At 42.3% G+C, this 10688-nt stretch overlaps 1 protein-coding gene across 1 annotated transcript; it reads left to right on the top strand.

Moving 5' to 3' along the window:
• The first annotated feature begins 576 nt into the window (after window positions 1-576).
• On the top strand, window positions 577-3406 carry LOC120468808 (uncharacterized). The gene is made up of 5 exons (XM_039657406.2): window positions 577-685; window positions 782-901; window positions 2496-2624; window positions 2788-2973; window positions 3127-3406. Exons 1-5 carry the CDS (start codon window positions 637-639, stop codon window positions 3297-3299), a joined length of 657 nt encoding a protein of 218 aa, XP_039513340.2. The 5' UTR covers window positions 577-636; the 3' UTR covers window positions 3300-3406.
• The last annotated feature ends 7282 nt before the right edge of the window (window positions 3407-10688 follow it).

The raw sequence follows: 10688 nt of genomic DNA, 5'->3' as shown, positions 1-10688 counted from the left end.
ATATAACTGACGTTTTGGGACGTATTTTGACCATACGTCAATATCCGCCTTTTTAGGGCCCCCTTAAACGTCGGTAGATGGCGATCCCGGGCCGTCATACAACTGACGCTTTACCTTTAACGTCAGTTAGGTGACGGGTTAGGTTTAGGGTTAGGTTTAGGTCTGGGGTATAGAGTTAGGATCCCATAACGGGAAACATCTACCGACGTTTAAGGGGGCCCTAAAAAGGCGAATATTGACGTATGGTCAAAAGACGTCGCAAAACGTCAGTTATATGACGTCTTGGGATGAGACCGGGTCGCACCAGCCTAAAGTAAACATTTTAAAACCGAATTCTTCACATTTTATAGCAGACTCTGTTATAAATAGTAATGTTCTAATGTATTGTCATTATTGTTCATTATTGAGTTAGGTAGATGTACACGGATGTGTCAATAATATTGACATTGTTTACCGTTAGCATACATACTGTATACATTGTCCGTAACGTTCCTTATTCCTGAAACGGATTTTCTGATCCCTAGTTTTCATTTCCTGAAATACCTGTTTTCTATTCACCTGCTTTGTCTCAAGAAGGCCCATCCCATTTTCAAGGCTATAAAATGGGCACTGATTTTATTTGCCACCTAATCAAAGATGGATCTGCATCTCTCAGTCTTTCTTCTGTTCGTTCTTTTCACTGGAGGTACAAAGACAAATTGCTTTTTTGTTTAGTTATTTATTTATTTATTTTTTTAATATTGCATCCAAATCCAGATCCCTGTCTCTCTGTTTTATTCAGGACACTCTCTCAGCTGTTATGAGTGCTCAAGTCTGACGGGTTCTTGTGCAGGACAACAGGTAACAACGTGCTCTGAACTTTCCCAGACATGCATAAGTTCAACAGCAGCAGGACTAATTGGTAAGTCTAGCAGTGTGTGTGTGTGTGTGTGTGTGTTATTTATGATAATTTAATTCATTTCCACTCAGATTGATATGTAAATAAGATAATTTAATGAAAATGAAAAGCATTTTTACTAGATATCTTAGACTTTGAGACTTAAAGAGCATATTGCAGGTAAAAAAAAAAATCGAAATTTATAGATAACCTTGTATGAAAATACCATATGAAAAGTTAATGCAGGATTTAAAATGTTTTAAAACAACATAAGGACACTAATTTAGAAGATAAAGTGAGCGTTTCTTGGACTGCTAGTAAAAACGGCTTTTTTTTCAACATCGCGTCATTTGACGTCATATCAGGGAGCCGCAGCCTCGGCTCAGTGAGAGCAGGCTGGTGTTCAGTGAGAGCGCTCGTCAGTCAGTGTGTGCTTTCGTTAGTTTTTGCATTTTAATTTATCATCGTCATGGTAAATTATTGTGTTTGTGGAGATTGCAAAAACCCCAGCCTGTCAGGACTTCAAGATTGAGTCCACAAGTTTCCATTACAATAAAAGGGACGGTGCTATATAGCCTATCTTTCGTTCCTGGTGCGGGTTGAGCAGGTGAAGAGACGGGATTTCTCCTCTGCATCGGCTCGGGAAACGCGGTCGTGTGTAGCGTTCACTTCAGATCAAATGATTAGCATCCCGGCGATATGATGGAGTTCAACATGGTATGCCGAAGCAAGAATATTGATCGTGGTATACTACCAATGGCATCAAATAGTGTTATATAGGTAACTAGTCATGTCATGCCCTAAATAAAACTTGTAATTGAAAAACAAAATTGGTTGTTTAAATACTCAAACCTTTAATGTTCTGTTTATGTTATAACCAAGGTGAAAAATATGTATTAAAAATTTACCCGAGTATAGCCTATGCTTTTAGTATAGAAATATACTCAAGTAAAGTTTTTATACATTTAATAGTATATAAATCTACCCTAAACATACTAATGTTTGCTGGCCTGTTATAGAATCTGTACAGTATTGTGAGCACAGTGTATCGTTAGCGAACGTGTATACTATAAGCACGTCTCTCACCTAAAAGGCACCTGTCCTGTTCTCCACTGGTTCTCCTCACATCACAGGTCAATTTTTCTCTGACCATTCTGTCTGACATTATCCTGGCCTGTCCCTGATCTCTTTAGCATAGCAGGCTCATAACTTTATGGCTTGATCCGTCATACGAGTATTTCCTCAGCGTCCGAAATGTCATGCGATCCATTGTTTTCCTGTTGTGTGAATCGACCGCTCTCCCGCTCATTGCGTCACGCCCGCCACGCCCATTTTCAGACGCGGAAGTAAAATTTTCTCACAAAAACGACTGCAGAAGCTTCTGTGGCGTGTTTATACGTATATTTTAAAGAAAATCTAGTTCCTACATTGTTTTTCTATGCATTGACTCGTTGGGTCCTCTAACCTGCAATATGCCCTTTAAGGGATCATTTTATATGGCAAATTTGGTCTTTTCTCTTGACTTCTGTTTCGCAGCTGTGATTAGAAAGACAAAGACCTTTTGTGTTTTAAATTAATTTTATGTGCAGTCATCATTCCTGTATCATCTGTATTTTAGATGGCAATCCTATTAAGGCGAAGTTTAAAGGTTGTGTTCCATCAAATACCTGTCTGTACCCAAACATCAGCACTGCAGTTGCCGCTCTTTTCTGCTGTAACAAAGACCTTTGTAATGCCAAAGATGCAGGTATTGTACTTTACCGGCCCTATGCAAATGACCATCTTTCAACCATCAAGTCAACTCCCATTTTACTTCCGTAGAACTTTCAATCAGAAAAGCAAATGTAGGAACTGATTGAATGGAGTGGCTTAAGTAGTGTTGTTTCACTTGATGTCTTTTTTTTGTACAGAACTTTCTGAAGATTCCAGTCTTAATATGCCCAATATCCCCAATTTCTCCAATTTCTCCAATATACCCAATATACCTAATTTCTCCAATATCCCCAATGGAAAGAAATGTTACTATTGTGATGGAAAGAGCTGCTCAAACATAATGGACTGTTCAGGGAGTCAAGACCGCTGCATTAAAGGAACAGGTGAGGATCTGGAAAAATAAGATTAAAGCCTTCATTTTTATCTCTTCATCGTTGGTAGGTCTTATTTTTGAACTTTTAATACAGTTCACATATACCAAGCTTAGACAGTGGTTACTTTCATGACTCAACTTCTTTTTTCTTTCTTTTCTTAAGTGACTGCCAATGGTCAGACATTTCCTGTAAACAGCTGTGGCAATAAAGAGGTTTGTGATAGTGTTCAGGGCATCTCATGTTGTGAGGGGAACCTGTGTAACGGGTCTCAGAGTGTCACTCAGAGCGTCCTGATCCTCTGCGGTTCTCTGCTCTCCTACTTCCTGATGCACTGAATACAGCAGATCTTCACATTCTGAACTGAATTTATATATGTTTTTGCTGTACTATTTAGTGGTCTGATGTAATAAACCACTGTAAAAAAACAAAACTTGAATAAAGTTGAAGTGTTGGTTCAGCAAAAATCCACAGTTAAAAACAACAACAACAAAAAATCTTGGTACTAATTTCCCCTAGCTTTTTCTTGTTGACTCAACTTTTTAAAAAAAAAAAAAAATTGTATGAACTGAAAATAAGTTCTCTGTGACACTCACACAAAACGTTTAGTTGATTCAACTTGACATTATTTGTTTTCTGGAGAGATGCAACTATTCTGTAATAGTGATGTGTCGTTCATGAACGATTCGTTCATTTTGAGGGGACTACCGAGTTGTCTCAGAGAGTGATTTGTTCATTTTGTGTTAACCGCGCATTGCGCAACATATGGGTTCTGAATCTGTAGTGGAAACAGAAATGATTAGTTCATCTCTGAGTCATCGGGTTTGGGGTGGGTCCGATTCTTTCATTCTCCCTGTCAGTCCCAGAGACTATGCTGTCAGTACCAGAAAGAGAAATAGTTCATTTTTTCCGAGTCTTTAGATTTGAGTCCTTCGTTCTTTTGTCACAAGAGTTGTCACCTTATTGAATAGCCTACTAATTCACAAACTTTTTACAAACAAGCACGTAGATAAAGTATAATATAATAGTAGTTAATGTTTAATATATAATAAAACCAGCCCGTTCTCATCCCAAGGCATCATATACGACGCTTTTGACGTAGACATCCAACGCACATGGCACCTTTAGCGTCAATATGAGACACAGATATATATGGGGCAGAAGGCGCCCCCTAGTGATCTAACTCAAACCCTACCCCTGACCTAAACCTACCATAACCAAAGCGTGTTATTTTGACGCTAAAGGGTGCCATGTGCGTTAGATGTCTACGCTTACCTTGGGATGAGAATGCATTGAATAAAACACACCACAGATGTACAATAATGGGGACAATAATAAGATGAAACTTTTATATTTCAGATAAAATACAATATTTTGTATTTTAATGCCTAAATATAAAACAATACACATTCCGAAGCAGTCATTAATATGAATCTATATCTATGTTATATTTGATGCGAGATACCAGCGGTCACATGACAAAAGAACGAAGGACTCAAACCCGAAGACTCGAAGAAAATGAACTAATCATTTCTCTTTCCGGTACTGACAGCATAGATTGACTAATCATTACTCTTTCCGGCCCTGTTGCATCACACACGGCACGGCCCAGCAGACAGCACAGATCAGTCATGACACTGATGAGTCCACAACTAACATCTCACGAGAGGAGGAGAACAAACCTGATAAATATGAAGTTGAAGGAAAGAATGTCTCGGATCAGGAGGTGAGGTGAACTAACAGAATCAGACAGCAATAGCCTGAACTGAAGACCCAACAACTAATCAATTAATACATTTCAGTTGCTTATAATTTGGCTATGGCTGCATTACCCTATAGTTTATTTTTATTCTTTTTACAAATGTAATCAAGATTTTTGTAAGTACTAGATGTGTTTGGATATTTAACATGCCCTTTTAATTATATTATGCTGACATGAACAAAATGACTCGAAAAAAGGTTTGTTCATTTTGCTTAACAGACTCAAAGATCCGAGTCGGTAAAATGATCCGAACTTCCTACTACTATTCTGTAACAAATATTTTGTAGTTGAGCCAATTCAACATTGTCTATTGGAAACAGAAGTTCTTAATAAACAGATTAATTTTTTTTCTTGATGTCACACAGACATAAAGAATCAGCATATGAATCTCAATAATGGTGACATGTTCATGCCACAATGCATGCTGGGAGACCAAAATGGTGATGACCATTATTAAGCTACAGTAGCCTGGGTTTCCCCATACTACTTTTATTTAGGCTGGCAGTCTGGATATCATGGACCAAATTTTCGCCTCAGCGAGGGGACCAATCACAGAACAGGGAGGGAGCAGCAAGGCGATGACGACGTCTATGCGACACACACCGAAGCAGTTTGTTTATACCTATGGATCGAACATGGCAGCAGACGCGAAGTTAATTTTCGATGCAGCCTTAGATATTGTTCAAAGTAGTTTAGAACGCAAATAAATCTCTGACCCATCATCTTCTTCCTTGTCTAATTTCTTTTGCTCTACATACGTCATCTGGTATAACTGAAGCGATTGACTAGCTACGTACAAGTGCATTTGATAGACATTCATAGCACCCAATAAACAGCTCTGGGCATTCGTAAACCACGCCTTAAATACGAGAAAATTAACATGTGGTTCTCAGACCACGTCTCAATGTCAATGAGACATGGTCTGACATTAGCTAGGCTAAAGCTGCAGTGCATATCAGGATCTTTTTGACATGTAAACTTCCATGTTCAATCAGCATCCTCATGAAGCATTTACCCCTGCATCTTTATAGGGCTGCACCCATTCTAAGGATTTTGTCCATTTTGTGTGCCAAGTTGATGGGTACATAACAGGGAGATTATTTTGAGTACTAGTTCCTGGTAATTGCGGTGGAAACGCACCTTTAAAGTTTGCTTTATAGAACTGTTCCAGATATATGATCAAAAAAGGCACTGAGAGAAAGTCTCCACCACATTGTGTTTCTCTGTCGCATACATCCTTCATCTTTTCTCCTAATAGGTGTGATCATCAGTGCCAACCTCCCACCGAGTGTCAGCATCTTTATGCATAGCTCTGACTGTAGAACGGTCTGGTCAACCTCCTCATCACATGGCTGTCATCTGCTAAACACAAGACCACATAAGCCCACAACCAGTTTAGTAAACAACATAAAATATACTTACAACTACGTTAGCACCAAGCTAGCTAATAGAGTAACACCTGTATTAGTGCTCATTCAAATAATCATATTGCATACATTGCTTTCAATATTTTACAAATGCCCTGGGCTAGCAGGGATGTAAATAAATCAATAAATATACAGAGAGAATAAACTTAAAGGGGGGGGTTGACTGTTTTTTTTCTTTGCATGATTGTGTTTATGTGGTGCAATATAACATGTATTCGTGGTTTTTCTTTTTTAAAAGTCTTATTTTTCATCAACTTTATTGATGCCCTGATCTGGAGTAGGAGGCCCTCCAGGGCGGAGCAGGTTGAGGGCGTGGCCAGGGCGGAGCAGGTTGAGGGCGTGGCCAGGGCGGAGCAGGCTGAGGGCGTGGCCAGGGCGGAGCAGGCTGAGGGTGTGGCCAGGGCGGAGCAGGCTGAGGGCGTGGCCAGGGCGGAGCAGGCTGAGGGTGAGACCAGGGCGGAGCCGATGGAGGGAGGACCCCTGGTGGAGCCAATGGAAGCGGGGCTGACAACACCAGGGGGCCGAATGACAGGGGCGGAGCAGATGGAGGAGAAGACCAGGGTGAAGCTGAGGGACCAATGAGAACTGGTGCTGAAGAGGGACGGAGGGACCATGGTGACACCACAGGCTCCGGTGACAGAAGTGACAACAGGGGCACAGAGGGACACGGTGAGGCCAGAGGGAGTGAGGGCTGACGGGTGACTGGAGGGAGTGAGGAGTCCGACAGAACCGGGGGGGGGGGGGGTGACATGACAGGGCGGAGCCAGAGGAAGGAAGTCCAAAGGTGAAGGGAGGATGACGAGGGAGCGAAGGGGATCTGGAGGGACAAGGGAGCCTGGCCGAGCTGGTGGACTGATGGGCCATGGAGGAGCTGAGGGAGGCAAGAGCCACGGGGGAGCAGATGGGACAGGGGGCCGAGGAAGTGTCCACATGGAGGAGGTGTGAGGCGAAGGCCGGGGATCCACTAACCAGGCTGGTTTCGGGGAGCTGAAGGGCAGGAGAGAAGATGGAGGACAGATGAGAGGAGGCGGGAGAGGGAGGCTGGGCGGGATCCTGGTCTCAGGCTGGACGGTCTGGACGGTCTCTGGCTGGACGGTCTGGACGGTCTCTGGCTGGACGGTCGGGACAGTCTCTGGCTGGACGGTCTCTGGCTGGACGGTCGGGACAGTCTCTGGCTGGACGGTCTCTGGCTGGACGGTCGGGACGGTCTCTGGCTGGACGGTCTCTGGCGCTGGCTGGACGGTCACTGGCGCTGGCTGGACGATCACTGGCGCTGGCTGGATGGGGTTGGACGGAACCAGCGAGTTCAGGCTCGGGGGAGCTGGACGGAACCAGCGGGGCAGAGAGTTCATGCTCGGGAGGGCTGGACGGAACCAGCGGAGTGGAGAGTTCAGGCTCGGGAGGGCTGGACGGAACCAGCGGAGTGGAGAGTTCAGGCTCGGGAGGGCTGGACGGAACCAGCGGGGCGGAAAGTTCAGGCTCGGGAGGGTTGGACGGAACCAGCTGAGAGGAGAGTTCAGGCTCAGGAGTGCTGGGCGGAACCAGCGGTGAGAGGGGATCAGGCTCGGGAGGGCTGGACGAAACCATTGGTGAAGAGGGTTCTGACTGGTGGGCGATGATGGAAGGTACGGTGATGATGGTGGGTGGGTGTGGTTGAGTGTTGCTGTCATCTTCAGCCTCACCAACAGTGAAGGCTGACCCACTCAACCACAACACATGGTCCAGGTATCCGGCGAAGGTTCCTGGAAACGCTGCTGCTGGGGCTTGCTGGTACAGATAATCGTCCAAACCCAGCCAAAAGACTGACTTTAGGACGTCATCTGACCAACTTACCCCAGCAGAGAGCTCCAGGAACCTGCCGACATACTCCTCAGATGAGCGTCCGTCTTGAAATAGATTGAGGGCTGTGAGGGCTGGGGTTTGGAGAAGTCCCATGCGGTCACTGGTGTGGTCGAACATTCTGTCACGGGGTGCGGTGGTGGAAGTGCAGGTTGAGGAAGAAGACAGATGAGCAAGAACTCCAATGCAAACACTTTACTTAAACTTCAAATATCCAATGGAACAGGAACAGACAGGAATCACACTGTAACATAAGTTCAACGATCGACAAAGACTGAAGGAAACTGAGGGAACTAAATACACAGGGGAATCAAACATAATGATGTGCAAAACAGGTGAAAATGATGAACAAAATGAGGAACAGGTGGCTGATGAGGGAGTGAGTTCAGGGGAGGAGACAAAAGGATCCTGGGAAGTGTAGTGCTGATGACAAGACAGACTGGTGCAGACAAAGGACTGTGACATCATGAGCTCCGGCCCAGATGTAAATATGTGTCGAACTGCAGTTTATCAGTTTACGGCAGAATCAGACCGAGTAAGCCGCGATGAAGAGAGTCAAACAGAACCTCACCACACACGGCTCTTACTAAACATTTCTGAATGATAATTTGCTACATTTTTTAACTTTATACACATTTGTTTTACACAATAACATCTGACTGGCAACAATAGCAACTGACTGGCTACTAATGTCATACTCAAACAGCGTTGGCCAGTTTACGTTCTTGATCAAATCGAAAATAATGTCATAAAACATATATACATGAAAAATACATTTACAACATTAGTCCCTATACAAAATTAGGGTCCATAATGTTTGTAACATTTGTCGTAGACACAAAATAGCATAACTAGTAGCCATAAAGCCAGCGCTGGCATTTGAAAAAATAAAAAATAAAACACAAGGCTACAGTACGTCTGGAATTATACATGCAAATACATTTAAAATGATTAAGTCTTAGCCTACTTACAGGTTGTGGCCCAACAACTGCTGCCTCTGGTTTTAAAGTCGGAACTGCTTCATGTTTTAGTAACAGTTTCTTGTTGAATCCGGTGTTGAACTCGTGGAGATTCTGGAAGCTGTCTTCCGTAAAATGCGCAGCACAGAGAGCTAGATTACGATCGTCATTTTCAGGAACATAATCAAACATAAATTGTATCCATTGTTGAGGAAGTACAGCGTCCGTGGGAAGCTCGAAGACAGAAGACCTGACAGCTGGATGAACAACACACTCGACGTGCCGCTGAAATATGCGCATGCCCTTTTTTGCATATTCCGGAGGGAGGGTTGATGCAAATGTGTGGGTTAGTGACGTCTAAAACTCAGCTGTATAGTCCCAATCGAGTCGTTTTTGTAGGCAATATACTTCCTGATTTTTAAAAGACGATATCTCTGCTTACACTAATCTTTCAGCGCTGCAACTTTGCAGATACTGTTCATGCACCAACAACAACATTACACACTATTAAAATGAAAAAACTGAAATCGCAGTCAACCCCCCCTTTAAAAGACACTTGGCTTTTATATAAGAGCATATTTTAACTGTCAAGAGGGACACAAACTGGGAACTAGAAAGAGTTAACATTTGGTCCACTTAACATGTGTCTGCTAAACTCTTGACATGTCTCCTTGGAGTTTTTATTGGGACCAAACAAAACAAAAATGTTGTAAAACGCCATGAACGAATGAATGAATTAATAAATAAAATACAGAACAAACAATATTGAATAATTTTGAAGAAAGGCATTCACATAGTCATACAAGGAAATTCTTTTTTTATATATTTTAAACATATTATAGGAAAATTGTCTTTTTCACTCGTATGCTTTTTCTGCCCGGAAGTTTCTGGTAAGACGTTGATTGGTTGGTTCAAGTGGTTGTTTAACAGGGGTTGGAGCTGAACTCCACAGAACAGTTGCCCTCCAGGAGCAGGACTGGACAGTGCATATACTGTAAAGCAGCATATGTATAAGTAGCAGTAAGCAATATATAAAACAAGCCCTACTTTCAAGGAGTTTGGTTGAATTTATATTATTATTGAATGTAGTTTCATGTTCAATTAAATAAATGTATACTTATTACAGTAATTTATTCATAGAAAAAAAATTCCAACAAAATGACTTTGTATATTGTTACTATTAAGTCTTAAATGCTATACCTGGTTCAGTTTTGCGAGCCCGATCTCATGAAAGTTCGTATCTATAGCACGAATATCATTTCTCGTGCCATTTATACGGCAAAAATAGTTTTTGCGTGTATATGGTACGCATTTTTTGCGTGCATATGATACGCACTTTATAGCGTATAATAAGTACGAACTCCTGTTGTGGAAATGATTCTCTGTTATTCGAAAAGATAGGAGGAAGAAGACAAGTGGAAACCTTTTCAAAAGTCAAAGTATCAAAAGTTTATTTTCTTGCAAGAAAATAAATCCAATCTTTGGCGTTCAACATACAGAACAGTGTCTACATGTGAAGGTGAAGGCTAGTCCTTCTCATCATCCTTATATACCTGAAAACCCAGGAAACCATGCAGGCTATGTCTGGTTTTGCTACCGATTGTCTCCTACACCGTCTAGCAAGGAAACATGTTTGCGCTGCTCTTAACTATTCTTGTAGACCGTATATTTAATCTGGACAGCACAATGACGTTTGTGTTTTAAGTTTCCTGTGCAAGTACAGCTTGACTTCACACCTCA

This window comes from Pimephales promelas, chromosome 19, assembly GCF_988280905.1.
Source record: "Pimephales promelas chromosome 19, fPimPro1.hap1.1, whole genome shotgun sequence".
Taxonomy (NCBI): domain Eukaryota; kingdom Metazoa; phylum Chordata; class Actinopteri; order Cypriniformes; family Leuciscidae; genus Pimephales; species Pimephales promelas.
Note: the sequence above shows the minus strand (reverse complement) of the source record. Positions and strands in the feature narration are given on the sequence as shown.